The 24,860-nt window shown below is 46.8% G+C and overlaps 1 protein-coding gene across 1 annotated transcript in view; it reads left to right on the plus strand.

Moving 5' to 3' along the window:
• The window catches only part of LOC126146446 (von Willebrand factor C and EGF domain-containing protein-like), a 178,417-nt gene that overhangs the window by 45,294 nt on the left and 108,263 nt on the right, over positions 1-24,860 (plus strand). The window contains exon 2 of the mRNA XM_049915621.1: positions 12,105-12,224. Within this exon, the coding sequence (XP_049771578.1) occupies positions 12,105-12,224 (120 nt within the window). The remainder of the gene's footprint in view (positions 1-12,104; positions 12,225-24,860) is intronic.

The following is a 24,860-nucleotide window of genomic DNA, read 5'->3' on the forward strand; positions in this document are numbered from 1 at the left end:
GGAAGGGCGCCTTACATGGTTCATTGTGTCCATTGTGCATTGAGATCTTTAGCCCACTTTCTAGTCGTCGCATTTCAGTCTCGCTCATTCTCCATCTCTTGGGTGAGGACACCTTCCTGGTTGCATTTTCCACTATGCACTATGCAGTTTCGCTTTCTGCGTCGACGATGACCATGGACTTCTTTGCACCTGATATCCTGCATGGCAGTCAGCCCATTCTGGTGGGGCCGCCATGTACCCTGTTGGTTGTAGCCCCCTGATCACACAGGGATCGCTCTGCTGATGCCTGCACCATTAACTCCCCATGTTTGCCAAGGGGTAGATGCACATCCCCCTGGGGCATCAGGACTCCCGGCAATGGCCATCCTGCCAGGTGGCCTCAATGGTGTACACCTCGGCCGCAACTTCGTCTGGACCTTTTACGTGGGCCTAAGGACTCTGTTAAACCTGCGGCTCTTCGCTGTCACTTCCTCTCGATTCTTGACGTGTTCTGGGGCTCTGAAGTGGTTTACAGAGACAGCTTGATGGCTGATGGTTGCGTTAGCTTTGCCTACATTCATGGCGGTCATATTGAACAGCATTCCTTACCCAATGGCTGCAGTGTATTCACTGCCGAGCTGGTGGCCATTTCTCATGCACTTCAGTATCTCCTTTCATGCCCTGGGGAGTCTTTTATGTACTGACTCCTTGAGCAGCCTGAAAACTGTCGAAGAGTGCTACCCTTGTCATCGTTTAGTAGTGTCCATCCAGGAGTCCATCTATGCCCTGGAACGGTCCAGTCATTAATGGTGTTCATCTGGACCCGTGGTCACCTCAAAATCCCAAGAAATGAACTTGCTGACAGGCTGGCCAAACAGGCTACAGGGAAACCACTTCTGGAGATTGGCATCCCCGCAACCTGTGTTCGTTATTACGCTGCAAGGTTTTTCAGCGTTGGGAGACGTAATGGCAAAATCTCAGTACGCAAAACAAACTGTGGCCATTAAAGGGGACCACGAATGTGTGGAAGTCCTCGATGAGGGCCTGTCACAGGGACTCCGTAGTTCTCTTCTGGCTCCACATTGGCCATGCCTGGGCGACCCACAGCTACCTCCTGCGCCATGAATTCCCATCTCAGTGTCGGTGCGGTACCTGGTTGACAGTGGCCCATGTTCTTCTGCTATGTCCTTCTTTGGCTGCTCTGCGACTTCATCTCCAGTTGTCAGACTAGTTATCATTGATTTTAGTAGACAGCACCTCACCGGCTGATTTTGTTTTAAGTTTCATCCATGAGGGTGGATTTTATCATTCGATCTGAGTTTTAGCGCCTGTCCTTTGTCCCTGTGTCCTCCACCCTAGCCGCCTGGTGTGGCCGAGCGGTTCTAGGCGCTACAGTCTGGAACCGCGCTACTGCTATGGTTGCAGATTCGAATCCTGCCTCGGGCATGGATGTGTGTGATGGCCTTAGGTTAGTTAGGTTTAAGTAGTTCTAAGTTCTAGGGGACTGATGACCTCAGAAGTTAAGTCCCATAGAGCTCAGAGCCATTTGAGCCTCCACTCTAGTACTTTTAAGGTGGAGGTTTTAATGTGTTGCAGGGTGGCTGGCTTTTTCTTTCTATTTTCGTGGTCAGCCAGCCACTGTAACCTGCTACCTTGTTTTACTCTCTTCTAACTGTTTCTTGCATATGTTATTTTCTTGTGCTCTTTTGTTCCTTTTAGTGTTCGTTGCCTTTCCTTCGTTCTTGTGGTCTTTCCTTTCTTTCCGTTTTGTGTTGTGTGTCAGCTGTTTTATTCTCACACTTGTGGCATTGTTTTATTAGGAAGAAGGGACTGGTAACCTTGTAGTTTGGTCCCTTTCCCCCTCTTTTAAACCAACCAATCACTCAGCAGCTCCTGTCCCATACCCTCAAGGAACTACTCCCCTTCCTCTGCCCCTTCCTGGGCCCGAGAAGATACCCTTCTCATGCTCTTGGTAGGGCTGGGACTCCATCTTGGAACACTGCTCCCCAGCATTCTTAAGATAGAAAGCCCACAATCTCAGGCCAGACAAGGGACCCATGTTCAGAGGGCCCTAAAGCCACTTGCTCTCCGTCCAGCCCAGACATTGCTGCTACCTATCCCCTTATTGATAACACCTTCTCCCCCCTCCAAGGGGAAGAAGCGGCAGAAGTGCATGTCAAAGGATGAGTTTTCCTTGGCTTTCTGGGAGGCTTCGCCCCCCCTCCCCCTCATCCTGAATCAGACCCAGTTTTCATGGATGTGGCTTCATTGTCGTCAGTGACGACCAGTGATGCCACGACATAACCTCCTCTTGGCTACTATATGTCTATCCTGGACTCCAGCCACACAATAATCTAGCGGAACTGCAACGGATATTACCATCACCTATCGAAAATTCACCAACAGAATTCCTCTTATTCTGCATTCTGTCTTGCTCTCCAAGGAACACAATTCCATGATGACCACTCTCCAAAGTTTTCTGGTTATTTGGTGTTCTGTCAGAACTGTTCCGGCTCCAGTATAGCATCAGGAGGGGTCTGCACTTTGGTTCACACTGATGTCATTAGTGACTGGATCCCACTTCATACCAACCTGGAAGCAATATTGGTAAGAGAGCAAACGCCCCCAGCAATCACCATTTGTAATGTCTACCTCCCTCCCTGTAGTCCACTTCTTTGTTGACCTGCCTGCCGTAATGCAACTACTCCCGCTCCTCCACCTTCTACTCAGGGACTTCAGTGCTCACCACCCCTTGTGGGGGAGTGCCACTTCGACGGTTCGGGGCCTTTTACAGTTGGCGTCATGTTGGAAGGCGGCCCTATTTTCAGTCATTCTGCGTATCCCCACCATTAACTGCAAGCAGCCAATAACATTCATTCTCTCTCCGAGCGGCTTGCCGCGATTTACAAACTAGACAGTGAGAATCTCTCTCCCACATGCTGTCCTGCTCCTGTATTTCGCGATAATGCAATTTCATTCACAGAGCGACCACATTATTCAATCAGATGGCGATGTTACTTTCTTGTAGCCGTATAGCTATGAATGTGTCTGTAAACTCTTTAGTGGGATTCCCAAATGAATGCATCAGATGACGGCAATAAACGTGAATTTCCTCACAATCAACTTCAATTAAATTGCGTGCCTATAGAGTATCGTGTTTGTTGTGCTACTGAATTCGTGATTTTCTGTCAGGAAGGTCACATTATATAGTAATCGATGGAAATCATAGAGTAAAACGGAAGTGATGTCTGGCGTTTTCAAGGAAGTTTTGTAGGACTTCTGCTCTTCTTGATCTAATAAACGATGTAGGAGACAATCTGAGTAGCCCTCTTAAACTGTTTCCAGATGATGCTGTGATTTACCATCTTACAAAGTCGTCAGATGATTAAAAAAAATTACAAAACGACTTAGACAAGATATGTGTATGATGAGAAAAGCGGCAATTGTGACTCTAAAGAATGAGGAGTTTGAAGTCGTCCACATGAGTACGGTACTAAAAGGAGTCGGTTACATTTCGATTTACAGGATAAAACATGCAAATCTAAAGGCTTTAAATTCAACTATCTACTTAAGGATTGCAATTACGAGTAACTTAAATTGCAAAGATCATATGAAAATGTCGTGTGGAAAGCAAACTAAGACTGCGATTTATAGGCAGAACACTTAGAAAAAGCAATAGGTCTACTAATGAGACTACTTACTCCACGCTTTTCCGCCCTCTTCTGGAGTATTGCTGTCTGGTGTGGGATCCACAAAAGATACGATAGATCGAAGAAATTCAAAGAAGGGCAACTCGTTTTGGATTATCGCGAAATAGGGGAGAGGGTGCCAAGGATATGATAACGCGAATTGGGGTGGCAATCAACAAAACAAAGGCGTTTTTCGTTGTGGCAGCAGGATTTTCTCATGAAATTTCAATCGCCAACTTTCTCCTCAGTGTGTGAAAATTCTTTTTTGACGCCGGTCTACATGGGGAGGAATGGTCATCATAATAAAATAAGAAAAATAGGTGCTCGCACGTAAAGATTTGAAGTGTTCGTGTTTCCCGTGCGCTATTAGAGAGTGGAACGGTAGAGAAACAGCTTGAAGGTAGTTAGATCAACCCTCTACCAGATTTAATTGTGAATTGCAGAGCAATCACGTAGCTGTAGATGTAGATGCTTCAAAAGTATTTATAACTTTTTCAAATGTGAATCTGAAAGCGAGACTTCTATGTTTGACATTTTGAAGACTTAAGGACGAGCTACAGAAGCACGAGAATAGTAATCAAAAGTGTAGCTGCTGCATAAACCTCAGGAGAACTTTTTTTCGTGTCGAAATCGTAAGAAACCTGTAACACAAATATATGGTTTTTACAAAGATATTTTAAAGTGCTCCGTGTTTGAAATGTGTACAAGATGGGAATACCCGACATCACAAAAATGAATTATGCCTGAGCAGCGTGGTTTCAAACTTAGCGCTTCGTCAATGCAAAGAATTTTAAGACATTGGTTTAAAATATGTTAAGAAGAGGGTTTTTAATTGAAAGAAGTGACATAGAAGCAGCACGAATCACATCCCTTCTAAAGATGCACGATACAAGAGGAGCAGGTAGTTCTACAGTGTATTACCTTGATGAAACATGGGTGAATCACAATCCTTTCGTGAATACCGCTGGAAAATGAGTGATGGTATTAACGGTTTTAAAGGTCCCATAGGCAAAAGGTTCTCGCATATTAATTCTGCATGCTGTATCTTCTGATTTCGTTCGTGAGAGTAAGCCTCTATTTAGGTGTAAGAAAAACTGTAGTAACTACCGTCCGAAAATGAACGCTGTCAATTTCGAGAAGTGGTTGACTGCACAATTCTTGCCACACCTTTCTTCGAAGTTGGTCATCGTAATTACCACGCCAGTTATCGTTCAGCTGTTAGAGGAAAGACAAGTACGAGCACCAGGATAGGGGGGACAGTGCTCTGGCTGAAAAATAAATATATTCCGGACAATACAAGCCAGACTCGTGCGTAACTCCTGCCGCTCGTTAATTTAAATCGCGCAACAGAATCTACTAATTTGTCTTTCTTGCAAGTGATAGTGATCACACAGTTTTGCGTTTATCCACATATCACTACCAATATAATCCGATGGAATTAATTTGCGCGCAGGTTACACGCTACGTGGAGAAAAAAACAAAACATTAACGATAAGACACTGAAATGCTTGTGCATGAAGAAATGCAGCAGATAAATTCGTCAAAAACTCCAGTATTTAGACACTAAACCCCTGTCATTTTCAAGGCACGAATTGGAAAATGCTTAAAAATGGAAACTTGGGTCACCTGTCGAGGTAGTGGTAGTTTTCGACGTTATCAGTCAGCATTCCGTCGAGTTATTCACTGAAGATGGTTAATTGTTCGCTTGTTCAATGGATCATAAATGCGTTCCCCATTGCATCGTCGAACGAATTAGTTTACACTCATGTATGTTGACACCGAAAAATATAACACACTGACCATTTTTACGACAGTCTTTTGCAGTAGTCTTTGCTGACAAGAACTCTTTTTTTACGCATAGTGATTTACATTGGACTGCAGTGAAACACACACACATACGCGCATTATACACATTTAAAAAATTACGTGGAGTAGGAGCAGTTGTCAAATATAACGATTTCGGTTTGAGTTTGAAATTTTCTTCTGTATTACATTTTTACTTATAGTCCAAATCGCAGTAAATGGCAATTACTACAACCATTTTCAATGATATTGTCTTTAGACATTCGTCGTTTTGAGAAAAATTCTCCTTGACCTCTTCATAAAACTGCGTCAGATGTTGTCGCCCTCTGACGTTACACAGACAATTGCTGTGGAGCAGTGGATACAATATCAAGCTGTAAAGTAAGATTTCTCTCATGTAGACAACTCTTCGAAATTGTTTTAAAATTTATTATTCCCGAACAGATTTGAACGAACGTATAATACGACGTACCGAAGGCTAATAAACCTGATTGTCCACAGCAACTCAGTTCGGCAACACGGACTTTTGTTTGCCCGCTCTCTGCCGCCACGCATGCGCAGATCTCATCCCCTCCACGCTACCCTATCGATCCGCCTCTATGCGCAGAAGCCCCGTCCTACATGAAGCGGGCTATAAATTAACAATCTTATTACTGGCTGATTTGTTCCTCCTCAATGACGGTTCCACTACCTACTTCAGTGCTGCTCACGGCACCTTTTCTGCTGTTGATCTCAAGGTCTCCTCCCCTGCTCTCGTGGCTTCCCTACGTTCGTCACCCCGTGACGATCTTTCTGTTGATGCTATCGTTTCTATCCGCCGACAGTCTGCAGAGCTAGTTGGCCTTTATATACGTCTTCTGTGCACTTTAACACCTCTGTGTCAGATTGCATCGATGCGGTCGTGCAGAACGTCTCTGCCACTCTTGATGCCTGGCACTGCTGGCTTTGTATCCACAGGCCCCCTCGTTGTCGACCTGTATCGTGGTGGACCGAGGACATAGCAGTCGCTATCCAGGACCGCCGACGGGCGCTGCAACAATTATTTTGAGGAGCAAAAAGGAATGCTGGGAGCGCTGTTTTTCCTCCCTAGGTGCATATGCCTCCTAGTCGAAGGTTTAGTCAAAGCTCTGTAGCGTTCTAGGCCGTCAGTGACAATCGACTGTCTAGGGTCTGATCCTACAGGTGTTCTGTGTGCTGATAAATTGGTTCTTGTAGAACATCTCGCAACACAGCATCAGCGTCCTCTTCCTATCCTGCTAGCTTTCTTGGCAGAAATGCTGATCTGAACAAACTCCCCTCTGTTTCAACCCCCACCAGCTAAATCCTGTAATGAACCCTTCACTGAATGGGAATTCTTGCATGCTCTTAACCTTTTCACATGACACAGCCCCAGGCCCAGATTTCATCCACAACAGTTAGATGTTACCTAGAAGCAACCTCTCCTAAGGGTCGTCAACTGCATTTGGATTACAAGTGACTTCCCCTTACAATTGCAAGACAGCATACTTATCCCTGTCCTCAAGCCTGGGAAGAACCCAACATCCCTTGATAGTATGACCCGATTAGCCTGACGAATGTACTTCATAAACTGGTTGAGAGGATGGTTAGCTTCTGATTGTGCTGGGTGCTTGAATCTCAGGGTCTTTTGTCCCCATATCAGTGTGGCGTTTGGGAAGGAAAGGACGTTCTACAACTGACCACTTACTCAGATTGGAAACAGCAATCCGACAGGCTCTGCCGACACCTTGTCTTGGTCGTCTTTGACCTACGTAAGGCATACAACTTGGCTTGGCGCCATCACATTTTTGTTACTCTCCATGACTGGGGCTTTCGTAGCCCCCTTCAGATTTTAATCCACGAGTTTTTATCCCACTTGCCCTACCAGGTTTGCATTGGCACTTTACTCAGCATCCTTCCGGTCCAGGAGAATGGTATCCCACAGGGTTCTGTATTGTCACACTCTTTCTTGTTGCTATCAATAGCCTTGTATCTCTGTTGGTCCTCTGGTTACCCCAGTGTTTTATGTCGACAATTTTTGCATCTGGTGCAGCTCCCACTTGGTAGCATCCATTGAATGCCAGCTCCAAGCCATCATTCACGAGGCCTCTATGTGGGCTCCTTTCCATGGCCTCCAGTTTCCTCCCTCCGAATGTGGGTTACGCATTTTTGATGTCGACCCACAGTACACCCTGATCTAGAACTTTATTTAGGCAACAAGGACCTAGATGGTGTAGCACAGTCCGGTTTCTTGGGCCTTATATTTGATAAAATAGCTGACGTGGCTGCCCCATATTCACCACCTGAAGACTACCAACATGTAGAAGCGTAATGCTCTCCGCCTCCTGGCCCACTTATCATGGGGTGCAGACCATGCCACTATTCTCCATCTTCATCTCGCTTTGGTTTTGTCAAGACTAGATTATGGTAGTCAGGTTTATGGCTCTGCGGCTCCTTCCACTCATCATTATGGGATGCGTCTGGCTATCAGTGCCTTTTGCACAAGTCCTGTCAAGTGGGGATTTCCTCTCTACAAATCAATGAAGCCACCTCCTGGTTTCGTACAGTCACCATTTGACAATTCCCTGACCATCCCATGTAATCCATCCTCTTTGCTACTGGGGAAGTCTCCCTCCTGATACCTGCCCCCTGTTGGGATTGCTGGTTGGAATGTGTCTCACTTCCTGGTAGAGGGATCTCTATCTCCACTCACTGGAATTTGCCCTGTGTATTCCCTCCCACACCTATTCGAGTCTTAAGGTCTCTGTCACCCCTATGACATTCCAGCAATCTGTATGTTCCGACCTTGTAGAGTTCCAGGTACTATGATCATCTGCACTGATGGTTCTAAAACGAGGGATAAAGTGCGATATGCTTTAGTCTTCTACTGGCGTGGAACATCATTTACTACCAGGATCATGTAGTGTGTTCACAGCAGAGCTGCTAGCCATTAACAGGGCCCTCCACAGTGTTTTAATATGTATCGACTCAATGACTAGCTTGCAGGCTATGGGCTGATGCTCCTCTAATCACCCTTTAGTATTCGCTATCCATAACCTCCTCTCTGTCGTTGGCCATGCCACCTGCTCCATTGCCTTCCCAAGTCATGTGGGCATCCCAGGGAATAAAGTTGCTGGCAGTTCGGCAAGAGAGGTAGATACTTAGCCCCATCCCCTTTCATGATCCTAGGTGCAGATTGTGGATACACATCAGATCTCTCTTTGCCCAACAGTGGAATATCTGGTGCAATACTGCTCTCACTAATAAAACGTGCACAACCAAGGAGACTGTCCACAGCTCGTGGTCTAGTAGCCAGCATTGCTGCCTGTGGATCATGGGGTCCTGGGTTCAGTTCCCAGCCAAACTGGGGATTTCCTCCACCCAGGGACTGGGTGTTTGTGTTGTCCTCTTCATTTCATCATCATTCGTGAAAGTGGTGAGATCAGGCTGTGTAAAGATTGGGAATTTGTACGGGTGCTGATAACCATGCAATTCATGCCCCACAAACCAAATGTCATCAAGGAGACTGCTGCAACTTGGCGCTCTTCCTTCCATTCCTCTCGTAAAGAGTCCACTGTCTTATGGCATCTGCATGTTGGTCATACTAGACTCACTCACTGTTTTCTCTTATGTAATGAGCCACCACCGCAATGTGGCTGTGGAACCCAACTGAAAATATCCCATATATTGGTGTAATGTCCCCTTCTTTTGGCCCTTCATACTAAGTATAGCCTTCCAGATTCCTTGTCTTCAATATTAGCAGATGATTCACGGAGGGCTGAACTGGTCCTCAGTTTCCTACATGAGAGTGGTGTTTATTTTCAATTATAATGTTTTTCTTTGCTCCTGGAACAGGGACAGGATGGTTGTGGATGGGGCCTCTCCTTGTGTTTTCTAGATCTGGGACTACTCCATGCAAAGATCACTCTATTGTCAAGCTGTTTTCCAGTTTTTAGATTTGGCTTCCCCTTTTATGCCTTCTGCTGTGTGAGTTTTACCTTCTTTGTTTTATAGTTTGACTCCTCTCACTTGATCCTCCTGCTTTCAGTGGACCCTCTATCTTATGCAACTACCTTTGAATTGCAAGACTGATGACCTTGCCTTTTGGTCCCATAAACCCCATCAATCAATCTTGTCACTTCCTTGCTGCCACCAGACAGGCTGGCTATCACATTGAGGGTTTTGAAGAGCCAACTGACAGTCATATCCCTCTGTTGAAATCCCTACAGGATGGGGTAGGACAAACATGGAAGGGCAAATCCAGAATAGTAGTATCAATTGAAATTTAAAAAGACCATGGGCTTGCCTTTAGTTTTCCACTGATCCTGTTCCCCTGATTTACCTCATGTGAAATTTCTATCTGTTTTTGTTAACCAAATAATGTCTTAGTTCTTTTTTTTGGGGGGGGGGGCAGGGGGAGGATTTTCCAAATGAATAGCTTATCCATGTTGTAAATGAGTATTGTACAAATCTAAAAATGTATTTCTTTTCTGACCAAAGAGAACACTATTGCTTTACCAAATGCATAGATCTTAGTGGAGACTTTAGTGAGAAAGATTTTGTTTTCTTTGCAAACAAAAAAAGTATTGGTCTAGGTTTGCAAATTTGTCATTCTTCCATTGTAGGGGTGTGCATTCAAAAGTGAATGAAACAAAAACTAAGTGCAGCATGACTGATGATCAGAATTCTTGATACCTGAAAGATTTCACACTCTGGGATAGTGATAACTACTGAAATGCAGTCCTGCTAGAACATTGTTGTAAGATATTCAGCAGCTAATAGGGGAAAAAATCAGATATTTACAAAGTTGATGTTTGGTATATATGTAAGTAATATTATAGTCTTCTATTAGGTAGCACTATATTTCCTTGCAATTTTAGTTATTTATGAAGAAATAGGTATAAAATATCAATCATGTTGACAGTGATAGATTCTGTCCATTATTAGAAATGACTGAACCAACTGCAAAGCTGGGTTCTTTTATAATGGTGTATGCCTCTTTTAAATTGGCAACTATAAACATAAACATAAAGCTTCTGTTGTATTTCTCACTAAACTAAGATTTCACATTCACACATGGTGATCTTGGTGACTAACAACCATATGATTGCTGTCCAAGTAGTCCTAAACATTGAACTGAGCAGCACTTTAGTCTGTTACCATAAACAAATTTCAATGGGGGAAGCTGGAGAGGAAGGTGGGGGCTGCATTATCGGACCCAAACCTTGTTTTGCAATAAATCACTAGTTAGAATATTTACCTGTTTAGGACTGACAGACAAAAACAGTTTACAGAATAGACATATAGATGCAGAAACAACACACCCAGTCACCAGTCTACAAGTCATGGATTGAAAGAGAATCACCTTCTTGAAAATGCAAGTGATTATAATGTTAGCACAACCACACTAAGTAGACAGGAGTAATCTATCTACATTCTGTTTATAAGGAAATATTATGAAGCAGGTTTTTCATTCAAATGTGAATGTTGATTGATCGTAATAAGGTTGTGTTATGCATTATGCAGGAAGGAGAAGTGTGTAGCAGCACATATTGAATTCCGTAGTGGAGGGATCATGGCTTATCAAGACTGCAGTTTATCTTTGTACAGTATTGATGTTTGCATGGGTCAGGAGTGATAGACTGTCATGTGAATAAGAAATTGATGGATTCAGTGGGACCATATTCCGTAACATGGAGGATCTCGGTGACTCCTCAGAGCTAGCACCCCAGAGGACAGACATATCATTCATCTGACCATGCAGAACTCTAATCATTTCACATACTGTCAGTCAGGAAATGGGTTTGCAGCAATACAACTATACACAGACAGTGCAGTGACTTCTGAAGTGCCATGGTCTGTCAGCTTGACAACAATTGTTACGCTTTCCTAAAGGCAACAACAGAGAAAAGTGCCCAGTGATAACACTGGACACAAGAGTTGCTCCCATTTGTCTTTCCAGAGGAGTCAGTCCGCAAGACTGCATACCAATGGATGTAGCCATGTGTAGAGTTCCTGAAAAATATGAATGTTGCAGTTTTAATTGCCAACAGTGTATAAAGGGAACTGATTACAGACTTAACATCCAAATCCTTTTTGACATTGATATCTATGGATCTTTATCAAAGGAACTTGTCTGAAGTGGGAGAAGGAGAAGATTCTAACAATAACTGCATAATTTGTGACAGATCTACAGTGTGAACAAGAGTGCCACAGAAATGCTCCACAAAATCTCATTTGAGATAAACTGTAAAACCAGTGTTCAGAGGAGACAAGTGACATGTTAGTACAATCTATAAACTCATCACATATGAGCACTAGCAGCAAAATTAAATTTAATTGGGCGTGGGAGAAAATGTGTTGACTCATAAACAACTTTTACATGCTGACCAATAAATAGACTTAACTCCTTTTAATTCCCTATAATTAAAAACATCTGCAGTGATTATGATCTTTTTTTTCCTTCTCGGGATCCTTCTAGAACCTTAATAGAATTGTCCATCTTATATAGCTTTTGAGGTAGGCCATCTTGCATTGCTTTCAACATTAATTTGAAATATGCCTATGTTAAAATGTGTATGTTATATTTGTATCTAGTAACAAGTCACTGTAATGAATTTCATTTATTTGTTGCAGCATTGCTTTACATTCTAGCAGTGAATGGATGCCCTGATAACAGGATAATCCGTTATTATAAAGAGCTTGGCTGTTCACCTGTACCTGTTAATAGCCATTGTCCTACCAGCTTTGATTGTGGTAAGTGCCCTTCCTCTATCTATATTACTAATCAGGTTCATTATATATGGTTCTAGCTGCACTTGCTTATGTAATGGATTACAGATGCAACAAAAAATTGAATTCAGTATATCACATCATTGCTGGTTGAATTTAAAAATGTAAAATTTTGTAATAATTTACTCGTTAAGCAGCATAATCTTATCTTGCAGGTTTTTAACACAGCAAATATTACAGGAAAAAAATGTTTCTTTGGGTGTGAATTACTGACTGTATTCATCCAGTATTTGAGAATCAGAGCACTTGGAATGGAGCACAAATTACCCAGACTATATTCATCCAGCATTTCATGATCACTTAGTGCCTTTCAATAAACTTTAAACATAGTTTCAGATCTTTTCTAAACTTTCTTCACTTACATGCTTCATGTTAAATATTTAACATGTTAACTCATTTCTCCCCAGTAGGCCCACAACTCTTTTGGGGATACGTGTGTGGCGAGCACGGGACCCCGAGCTAGTGTGGCTCTTTCCTTTCTGGGCTGCATATCTTCCTTTTCCACATCCTTCCCCATCCCCCATCCTCTTCTCACCCCCTCACCTCCACCACCTCTTCCCTTCCCCTTCTCTCCCTATGTCCGAAGACAGATGCTCGTAACTGTTAGACAGTTTCTCTTCTTTGCTTTCTATGCTGGAAAGTCTGTCCTCCATTTTTGTCGTCCTCTCTTCCTTGCCTCTTCTCTCCTCTCTTCCTTGCCTCTTCTCTCCTCTCTTCCTTGCCTCTTCTCTCCTCTCTTCCTTGCCTCTTCTCTCCTCTCTTCCTTGCCTCTTCTCTCCTCTCTTCCTTGCCTCTTCTCTCCTCTCTTCCTTGCCTCTTCTCTCCTCTCTTCCTTGCCTCTTCTCTCCTCTCTTCCTTGCCTCTTCTCTCCTCTCTTCCTTGCCTCTTCTCTCCTCTCTTCCTTGCCTCTTCTCTCCTCTCTTCCTTGCCTCTTCTCTCCTCTCTTCCTTGCCTCTTCTCTCCTCTCTTCCTTGCCTCTTCTCTCCTCTCTTCCTTGCCTCTTCTCTCCTCTCTTCCTTGCCTCTTCTCTCCTCTCTTCCTTGCCTCTTCTCTCCTCTCTTCCTTGCCTCTTCTCTCCTCTCTTCCTTGCCTCTTCTCTCCTCTCTTCCTTGCCTCTTCTCTCCTCTCTTCCTTGCCTCTTCTCTCCTCTCTTCCTTGCCTCTTCTCTCCTCTCTTCCTTGCCTCTTCTCTCCTCTCTTCCTTGCCTCTTCTCTCCTCTCTTCCTTGCCTCTTCTCTCCTCTCTTCCTTGCCTCTTCTCTCCTCTCTTCCTTGCCTCTTCTCTCCTCTCTTCCTTGCCTCTTCTCTCCTCTCTTCCTTGCCTCTTCTCTCCTCTCTTCCTTGCCTCTTCTCTCCTCTCTTCCTTGCCTCTTCTCTCCTCTCTTCCTTGCCTCTTCTCTCCTCTCTTCCTTGCCTCTTCTCTCCTCTCTTCCTTGCCTCTTCTCTCCTCTCTTCCTTGCCTCTTCTCTCCTCTCTTCCTTGCCTCTTCTCTCCTCTCTTCCTTGCCTCTTCTCTCCTCTCTTCCTTGCCTCTTCTCTCCTCTCTTCCTTGCCTCTTCTCTCCTCTCTTCCTTGCCTCTTCTCTCCTCTCTTCCTTGCCTCTTCTCTCCTCTCTTCCTTGCCTCTTCTCTCCTCTCTTCCTTGCCTCTTCTCTCCTCTCTTCCTTGCCTCTTCTCTCCTCTCTTCCTTGCCTCTTCTCTCCTCTCTTCCTTGCCTCTTCTCTCCTCTCTTCCTTGCCTCTTCTCTCCTCTCTTCCTTGCCTCTTCTCCAATGTGGCATTTGAGACCTCTCTTCCTTCCTTTCCTTTTCTTTGTTACTCCCTTTCTCTTTCTTTCCTCTCTGTGCATGTCCGAAGACCAACCCACGCGCTCCCCCATGCGTAGCCAGTGATGGGGTAACGTGTAATTCCCCACCCCAGGTAGACAGGTAGAACATGTACGTACCCCCTGGTAATGGCTTGGCCCAACAAGGGGTGATTACATGAGCTGGTACCTTCCGAACATGACGATTGGTCCCTCCGTCCATTTCTCGGGAGCTGTGACCTGAGGTGTGAACAATCACCTAAGGCAGGAGTGCCCTCAGAGAGGGCCCCCACAAGGAAGGAGTGCGCCATTGGAGACGCCGGTAATCACGGGGGATACTTCTGCAATGGTTTCCTCATCATCTACTATGTCTGCTCACAAGCAAAAGTTCCCCTCAGGGGGCTCAGCATTTAGTTGCTGGGTACGGGCTTGGCGACCCCGGGGTCTCTGAGCTGGGGACTGGGAAGCACCACCAGTCATCAATACCGTAAGCTCTGAGCATGCTTAAATGACCACCGTAAGGCGCGACGGTGGAACGTTGTCCGGTACAGAGCCCGGGGATCTTGGCTTCACTGCCTGGGTAGCGAGGATGATATAAACCTCTATAGAAAAAAACCCTCAATCTCAAGGTGTGCTGTGCGCCAAGGAGGTGCATGGCTGTTGAGGTTGAACAGTTGCTAGCGGGCGACCTCTGGGGAACCTGCCACCCCCGGTTGTATTAGGCTTACCCAGGCAAGCTCTGTCTGGGTGGATATTTCTTCCCCTAGATGCTCATGGGACCACCATGAAACGAAATATGAATAGTGCGCAAGCACGAGTCTCTAAGAAAGGAAAGTTCAATGCTTTACAGTATGACCCCCAATTGTTCCCTTCCCTGCCCACACCAGGGGAGGAATGGCGGTCTAAATTACCTGGTGAGACGTATTCTCCTCGATTTCTGGTTTGCAGCCCAACAGATGGGCTCATTTCTGATCACAAAGCCTCAGTTTTTTGTGGAAAATTTAGAATACAAGTTCGGAGAAGTTGAGGGCCTGTCTAAAATGCAGTCTGCTGCAGGCCTCATACAGACAGCATCCCCAGCACAGTCACGGGCATTGCTTGCTTGTGACAAGCTCAGTGATGTTGCAGTCTCCATTACGCCTCATAAGAGCCTCAATATGGTTTAGGGACTTATTTTTCATCGTGATCTGTTGTTGCAGTCTGACGACGAGTTTCGTGCAAATCTGGAACGCCGCGGTGTCCACTTTGTATGACGTGTCTTCAGGGGACCTAAACATAGTAGGGTCACCACCGGCGCCTTCGTCTTGCCTTTCAAGGGAGACACTTTGCCGAGAAGGTCAAGGTGATGATATATCGATGTGATGTTAAGCCTTACGTCCCTCCTCCCATGCGCTGCTTTAAGTGCTGGAGGTTTGGGCATATGTCATAGAGATGTGACGCCAACCCTACCTGTCAGGATTGTGGACGTGCCTCCCACCCCAACGTCCCATGTTCGCCACCCCCTCTTTGTGTCAACTGCAGACAGAAACATTCACCTTGCTCGTCAGACTGTGCGGTTTATCAAAAAGAACGGAAGATTATGGAGTAGAAGACCTTGGACAGGCTCACTTACACAGAGGCTAAACGCAAGTACGACGGACTTCACCCTGTGCACATTTCATCGATGTTTGCTGCAGCAGCTTCGATGTCGCCATCCCTGGTGACGAGCTCCCAAGCTCAGCCGCTTTTTGTAGGCCCTCCAGCCTGGCCATCTATTACTGCCCCCCAGATAGTTGGGGAACACCCTCTTCTGTTGCTCCCCTGTTATCAACATCAGGAATAACAACCCCTCCTCCTTCGGGGAGTATACCACTGCACCTGAAGATGATGTGGAACATCTAGCATCCCCTCAGGAGCTAGACGTTGCTCGACCCACAGCTCCTATGGAAGTTGATCAGGATACTTCGCAATTGGTGGTGACGAGTGCTTCTAAGGCGTAACCTATGTCTTCAAAGTCAGATACCATTATCCTTCAATGGAATTGCTATGGTTTTTCCACCACCTTGCTGAGTTGAAACAGCTTTTGTGCTGCTTCCCTGCCACTTGTCTGGCCCTACAGGAAACCTGGTTTCCTGTTCGGTGGACCTCCTCCCTCTGTGGCTACCGAGGTTATTATAAGAACCGCGTAGAATACGACAGGGTATTTGGCGGTGTCTGTGTTTATGTTCTTGCCACTGTTCCTAGTGCCCCAGTGTTACTTCACATGGCTCTCAAGGCTGTGGCTGTTAGAACCTGGGCAGGAATGGAGCTTACCATCTGTTCCCTCTACCTACCCCCAGATAAGGTTGTCCCTCTTGCCGACCTAGCTGCCTTGTTTGCCCAGCTCCTCCCACCATTCCTCTTTTTGGGTACTTTAATGCCCACCACCCTTTATGGGGTGGGGCCCCGATCTTGGGCCAGGGTAGGAATGTTGAGGCTCTCTTGGCACAGCAGGACATTGGCCTCCTCAACACTGGTGCTCCCACATATTTTAGCTTGACTCATGGCACATACTCGGCCATTGACCTCTCTCTTAGTAGCCCAGGTCTTCTTCCATACCTCAGTTGGAGGGTCCACGACGACCTCTGTGGTAGCAACCACTTTCCTATCCTGGTTTCTCTTCTTCAATCCCAACCCCCTGAGCAGCTGCCATGATGGTATCTTTGTGGAGCTGATTGGGCAGCCTACACCTCAGCTACTATGGCCGTTTCTCCGCTTCCTGGTGACATTGATTTGGTAGTGGACGAGGTCACTATGGCCATTGTTTCTGCTGCCAAGGCAACTGTGCCCTGCTCTTCATGTACCCTAAGGAGTCAGTCAGTCCCTTGGTGGACACCAGAGATTGCAGAAGCTATCCGGGACCGCTGGCGAGCCCTGCAGTGACACTGGCGTCGTCCTTCCCTAGAGAATCTGGTTGCCTTTAAACGGCTGCGGGCCTGGGCTCGGCGGTTAATCTGGCAGAGCAAACAGGACTGCTGGGAACGATATGTTGCCACCATAGGTTCTCGCACCTCCCCATCTCTGGTGTGGTCGCGGGTTCGGCGCATTTTTGCCTTTCGCCCTCATGTGTCTGTCCCTTGCCTTTCTCTTCGGAGTACAGTTTTTACTGACCCAATCGCCATCGCTGAACATCTGGCAGAGTACTTCGCTTGTATTTCCGTGACATCAGGCTACAGCACAGAATTCCGCGCAATTAAAGAGCAGGCTGAGCGTACGCAGTTGTCGTTTCGCACGCACCATTGGGAATGAAACAACGCCCTGTTTAGTGAATGGGAGTTCCAAAGTGCCCTCACAGCTTGCCCCAATACCTCTCCAGGTCCAGACCGAATTCACAACCAGTTTCTTCGCACTGTCAGGGTGAATTACTTGCCCTGTTTAACTGCATCTGGACGGAGGGCGTTTTCCCAACTCGTTGGCAGGATAGCGTTACCATCCCGGTGCTGAAACCTGGTGCAGATCCGCTGGTGGTTGATAGCTATCGCCCTATCAGCCTTAACGACGTTATGTGGAAACTCCTGGAATGGATGGTGAGTCGGCGGCTCATGTGGATCCTCGAAGCTCGGGGCCTCCTAGCCCAGCAACAGGGCGGCTTCCATCAGGGCCGCTCAGCGATCGACAATTTAGTCTCGCTAGAGTCGGCTATTTGTACAGCTTTTACTCGGCGAGAACATCTAGTTACTGTTTTCTTTGATCTTCGGAAGGCAAATGATACCACCAGGCACCATCATATCCTTGCTACACTGCACGAATGGGGCTGATGGGGTCCACTTCCCATTTTTCTACGGAATTTTCTCTCCAATCGCTCCTTTCGGGTTAGAGTTGGCACATATTTTAGCTCTACTCATATTCAGGAGAAGAGTGTCCTGCAGGGCTCGGGTCTCAGTGTTCCCCTCTTTTTGGTGGCGATTAATGGTCTTGCGGCTGCGATGGGCTCATCGGTCTGTTTTTCTCTATATGCCGATGACTTGTCTTTATTACAATTCCCCAAGCATCAGTGTCACTGAACAGCAGCTGCAGGGAGCTATCCATAAGGCACATTTTTGGGCATCCAACCATGGTTTTCAATTCTCAGCCTCCAAGACCCGAGTGATGCATTTCTGTCGTCGTCGCATGGTCCACCTCCAGCCGGAGCTCTACCTTGCCAATGAACTCCTTCATATTGTGGAGATGCATCGCTTCCTTGGCATGCTGTTTGATGCTCAGCTCACTTGGACACCTCATCTTCGCGAGTTTAAACAACAGCGCTGGCGGCCCCTCAACATCCTTCGCTCCCTCAGCCACACCGTTTGGGGGGCTGCACGAACAACTCTCCTACAGCTCTATAAGGCCTTCGTCCAGTCCTGTCTCGACTACGGGAGCATAGTGTAAGACTCGGCAGCACCTTCAACGTTGCAGATCCTCTACCCGATTCTCCATTGCGGCGTCAGACTGGCGACAGGTGCCTTTTGCACTAGTCCGGTGACTAGCCTTCTTGTTGAAGATGAAATCCCTCACCTACGATTCCGCCAACAACAGTTGCTTGTCATACATCGCCCGTGTCCATGCCTCGCCTGACCACCCAAGCTGCAGGCTCCTTTTTCCATCTTCTGCACTCTCCTTCCCACGGCGGCGGCCTATGTTGGGTCTCCCGATCGCGGTCTGCATTCGTTCTCTTCTCTCATTACTAGTCCTTTCCCCTTCCCGCATCCTTCCGGCCCTCTTCTTGTACCCCTCCTTGGTCCCTCCCTCGCTTGTGGCTTTGCTTGGATTTGTCCTGAGACTCCAAGTCCTCTGTTCCACCTGCCACTCTTCGTCAACAATTCCTGGATCTTCTTGCCTCGTTTTGCGATGCAGATGTAGTCTACACCGATGGTTCTGTGGTCGACGGACGCACTGGATTTGCTTTCATCCACGGTGACTATGTTGAGCAGCATTCCTTGCCTTGTGGGAGCAGTGTTCTCACTGCGGAGCTGGTTGCTCTTTATCGTGCACTCTACATCTACATATATACTCCGCAAGCCACCCAACGGTGTGTGGCGGAGGGCACTTTACGTGCCACTGTCATTACCTCCCTTTCCGATTCCAGTAGTGTATGGTTCGCGGGAAGAACGACTACCGGAAAGCCTCCGTGCACACTTAAATCTCTCTAATTTTACATTCGTGATCTCCTCAGGAGGTATAAGTAGGGGGAAGCAATATATTCGATACCTCATCCAGAAACGCACTCTCTCGAAATCTGGACAGCAAGCTACACCAAGATGCAGACCGCCTCTCTTGCAGAGTCTGCCACTGGAGTTTGCTAAACATCTCCGTAACGCTATCACGCTTACCAAATAGCCCTGTGACGAAACGCGCCGCTCTTCTTTGGATCTTCTCTATCTCCTCTGTCAACCCGACCTGGTACGGATCCCACACTGATGAGCAATACTCAAGTATAGGTCGAACGATTGTTTTGTAAGCCTCCTTTTTTGATGGACTACATTTTCTAAGGACTCTCCCAATGAATCTCAACCTGGTACCCGCCTTACCAAAAATTAATTTTATATGATCATTCCACTTCAGATCGTTCTGCACGCATACTCCCCGATATTTTACAGAAGTAACTGCTACCAGTGTTTGTTCCGCTATCATATAATCATACAATAATGGATCCTTCTTTCTATGTATTCGCAATACATTACATTTGTCTATGTTAAGGGTCGGTTGCCACTCCCAGCACCAAGTGCCTATCCGCTGCAGATTTTCCTGCATTTCGCGGCAATTTTCTAATGCTGCAATTTCTCTGTATACTACAGCATCATCCGCGAAAAGCCGCATGGAACTTCCGACACTATCTACTAGGTCATTTGTATATATTGTGAAAAACAATGGTCCCATGACACTCCCCTGTGGCACGCCAGAGGTTACTTTAACGTCTGTAGACATCTCTCCATTGAGAACAACATGCTGTGTTCTGTTTGCTAAAAACTCTTCAATCCAGTCACACAGCTGATCTGATATTCCGTAGGCTCTTACTTTATCAGGCAACAGTGCGGAAATGTATCGAACGCCTTCCGGAAGTCAAGGAAAATAGCATCTACCTGGGAGCCTGTATCTAATATTTTCTGGGTTTCATGAACAAATAAAGCGAGTTGGGTCTCATACGATCGCTGTTTCCGGAATCCATGTTCATTCCTACAGATTAGATTCTGGGATTCCAGAAACGACATGATACGTGAGCAAAAAACATGTTCTAAAATTCTACAACAGATAGACGTCAGAGATATAGCTCTATAGTTTTGCGCATCTGCTCGACGACCCTTCTTGAAAACTGGAACTATCTGTGCTCTTTTCCAATCATTTGGAACCTTCCATTCCTCTAGAGACTTGAGGTACACGGCTGTTAGGAGGGGAGAAAGTTCTTTCGCGTACTCTGTGTAGAATCGAATTGATGTCCCGTCAGGTCCAGTGAACTTTCCTCTGTTGAGTGATTCCAGTTGTTTTTCTATTCTTGGGCACTTATTTCGATGTCAGCCATTTTTTTCGTTTGTGCGAGTATCTAGAGAAGGAACTGCAGTGCGCTCTTCCTCTGTGAAACAGCTTTGGAAAAAGGTGTTTAGTATTTCAGCTTTACGCGTGTCATCCTCTGTTTCAATGCCATCATCATCCCAGAGTGTCTGGATATCCTGTTTCGAGCCACTTACTGATTTAAAGTAAGACCAGAATTTCCTAGGATTTTCTGTCAAGTCGGTACATAGATTTTTACTTTCGAATTCACTGAACGCTTCACGCATAGCCCTCCTAACGCTAACTTTGACATCGTTTAGCTTCTGTTTGTCTGAGAGGTTTTGGCTGCGTTTAAACTTGCAGTGAAGCTTTCTTTGCTTTCGCAGTAGTTTCCTAACTTTGTTGTTGAACCACAGTGGGCTTTTTCCGTCCCTCACAGTTTTACTCGGCACGTACCTGTCTAAAACGCATTTTACGATTGCCTTGAACTTTTCCAAAAACGCACTCAACATTGCCAGTGTCGGAACAGAAATTTTCGTTTTGATCTGTTAGGTAGTCTGAAATCTGCCTTCTATTACTCTTGCTAAACAGATAAACCTTCCTCCCTTTTTTTATATTCCTATTTACTTCCATATTCAGGGATGCTGCAACGGCCTTATGATCACAGATTCCCTGTTCTGCACTTACAGAGTCGAAAATTTCTGGTCTGTTATCAGTAGGTCCAAGATGTTATCTCCACGAGTCAGTTCTCTGTTTGATTGCTCGAGGTAATTTTCGGGTAGTGCACTCAGTATAATGTCACTCGATGCTCTGTCCCTACCACCCGTCCTAAACATCTGAGTGTCCCAGTCTGTATCTAGTAAATTGAAATCTCCACCTAAGACTATAACATGCTGAGAAAATTTATGTGAAATGTATTCCAAATTTTCTCTCAGTTGTTCTGCCACTAATGCTGCTGAGTCGGGAGGTCGGTAAAAGGAGCCAATTATTAACGTAGCTCGGTTGTTGAGTGTAACCTCCACCCATAATAATTCACAGGAACTATCCTCTTCTACTTCACTACAGGATAAACTACTACTAACAGCGACAAACACACCACCACCGGTTGCATGCAATCTATCTTTTCTAAACACCGTCTGTGCCTTTGTAAAAATATCGGCAGAATTTATCTCCGGCTTCAGCCAGCGTTCCGTACCTGTAACGACTTCAGCTTCGGTGCTTTCTATCAGCACTTCAAGTTTCGGTACTTTATCAATGCAGCTTCGACAGTTTACAATTATAATACCGATTGCTGCTTGGTCCCCGCATGTCCTGACTTTGCCCCGCACCCTTTGAGCCTGTTGCCCTTTCTGTACTTGCCCAAGACCATCTAACCTAAAAACACCGCCCAGTCCACGCCACACAACCCCTGCTACCCGTGTAACCGCCTGCTGCTGACCTATCCAGCGGAACCCGAAACCCCACCACCCTATGGCGCAAGTCGAGGAATCCTGCAGCCCACACAATCGCAGAACTGTCTCAGCCTCTGATTCAGACCCTTCATTCGGCTCTGTACCAAAGGTCCGCAGTCAGTCCTGTCAACGATGCTGCAGATGGTGAGCTCTGCTTTCATCCCACTAGCGAGACTGACAGTCTTCACCAAATCAGATAGCCGCCGGAAGCCAGAGAGGATTTCCTCTGATCCATAGCAACACACATCATTGGTGCCGACATGAGCGACCACCTGCAGATGGGTGCACCCTGTACCCTTCATGGCATCCTGAAGGACCCTTTCCACATCTGGAATGACTCCCCCCGGTATGCACACGGAGTGCACATTGGTTTTCTTCCCCTCTCTTGCTGCCATATCCCTAAGGGGCCCCATTACGTGCCTGACGTTGGAGCTCCCAACTACCAGTAAGCCCACCCTCTGTCACTGCCCAGATCTTTCAGACTGAGGGGCAACCTCTGTAACAGGACAAGCAGCCATGTCTGGCCGAAGATCAGTATCAGCTGGAGACAGAGCCTGAAACCAGGTCGTCAGACAAACTGGAGAGGCCTCCCGTTCAACCCTCTGGAATGTCTTTCACCCACTGCCACACCTTGAGACGACCTCCCACCCTATCACGGTTGAGGGGTCAGCCTCAATGTGGGCAGTATCCCACGCAGCCACAGCCGTAGTCCGATCGGGGGATGCATGGGATGAGCTGGCCGTCCACAACAAACCCCCATCCAGACCTCCCACAGTGATGCCCATTAGCAACAGCCTCAAGCTGTGTGACCGAAGCCAACACTGCCTGAAGCAGGGAGCGAAGGGATGCCAACTCAGGCCACATCCGAACACAGCAGTTGCAGTCCCTATCCATTCTAAAAACTGTTGTGCAAAGAACGTCTGAACTAATCTACAGAGAGCACAAACAATTCGACACAAAATTTAAACAGTTATTAAAATTTAAGATATCCTAGTAAATGCAGTAATGTTGCTACTTGCGCACTGCTGAGACACTGCTCGGCGGCTAAAGGAGACTACGCGATTTTACACTATTCAGGTACTAAAACTGGATGCTACAAATCTCAAATGCCTTAATACGCCCCCCCCCCCCCAGGGGGCCCACAACTCTTATGTGGATACGTGCGTTGCGAGCACGGGGCCCCGAGCCATTGCAGCCTTCTTTCTCTCCAGGGCTGCATTTCCTTTCCCCTCCTTGCTCCTTTCCCCTCGCCCTCTCCTCTCCCTCTCTTGGTGTCCTCGCTTATGTTGGCTCCTGCTGTCCTCCTGGTTCTGTTGGTTTTACAATTAGGCTTTGTTACATAATCATGTCCTCCTTTTGGCATTCCTTGGTCTCCCTCTGGGGTTTGACCTCCATTACAAAATTTCTCCTCCGTAGTGTGAGCCATTTGGGGAAGAGCACCTTACCTAGTGTCTCCGACGTGCACCCTCCTAGTACATTCCACCTTCTCTTTCACGTCGTTGTCTGATACTAGGGTGCATAGCCAGCACGGTAGCCAGCCCGTGTGGTGGGGTCGCTATGTACCCTTTTGGTTGAAACCCCTGAACACACAGGGATCACACTTCTGATACCTGAGCTGTGACCTCCTCATGCATGCCTTGGAATGGTTGCTCGTCATCCTGGAGCATCGGAACTCCCGGCAATGGCCGCCGTGCCAGACAGCCCTTGCTGTGGCTGGGTGGCACCCGTGAGGAGAGCCCCTGATTGGAGTGGGAGGTATCAGGGCGGACGCTATGCAAATGAAATGCGTATGGGTCCAGAACTCTGGCCATTCTTCTGCAGCCGTCTCTCTGCGTGGAACTGATTCCTCAAGTGCTGCTTCTCTTGCCCCTTCGGCCTTCCCTTCTATGGCTACCCCCTGGGAAGAGGGTCAGGCCCATCGGCTAGGGGCAAAACCTTTCCCCCATTATCTAGTTTGCACTAGGACAGAGAGAGATACTTTCACCTCTTTGTGGAACACACTGAAGAAAAGTTTGGCAAAGTGGACTCCCTGAGCAAGATGCGGTCGGGTTTGTTGCTGATAAAAACTGCTTCAGCTGCCCAATCTGCGGCCCTTCATGCCTGTACCTATCTTGGCACAATTCCTGTGTCCATTACCCCCCCCCCCCCCCCCCGGCCTCTAAATATGGTACAAGGTGTGATTTTTCACAGGGACCTCGTCCTTCAAACTGATGAGGAACTTCGGGACAATCTCGGACGGCGGGGTGTTCACTTTGTTCGGCGTGTTGAGAAGGGTCCTAAAGACAATCATATTGATACTGGTGCCTTTATCCTGGCCTTTGAAGGGGATACCCTCCCTGAGAAAGTTAAGATTATGGTCTATCGATGTGATGTGAAGCCGTACATCCCACCTCCTATGAGGTGTTTTAAGTGCTTGCATTTTGGAAACATGTCTTCCCGCTGTTCACAGGCACATCTCTGTGGTGACTGTGGACGTCCACTCCATGAGGGGAGTCCCTGTGTTCCCCCTCCTGTTTGTGTAAATTTTCATGGCAGTCATTCTCCACGTTCACCAGATTGCCCAGTATATAAGAAGGAAAAGAAGATACAGGAGTATAAGTCCCTCGATCACTTAACCTACACAGAGGCCCATAAGAAGTATACATGTCTGCACCCTGTGTCCATGACATCTAGTTACGCCTTGGTTACATCTTCACCCCTTCCTCACCCTTCCTTACCCCCATCCCAGACCCCTCTCCTCCCCCCCTCCACCCCTGCGGCTCCCACACCTTCTCCTCTGGGCGCTGCTCCCCCTCCCCAGCTGGAGAAGTGTCCCACTCCTTCAGCGTCTGCCGGTCAAGGGCTCCTCTCCCGGGATGCCCCTTCCC

This window comes from Schistocerca cancellata, chromosome 2 (genome assembly GCF_023864275.1).
Source record: "Schistocerca cancellata isolate TAMUIC-IGC-003103 chromosome 2, iqSchCanc2.1, whole genome shotgun sequence".
NCBI lineage: Eukaryota > Metazoa > Arthropoda > Insecta > Orthoptera > Acrididae > Schistocerca > Schistocerca cancellata.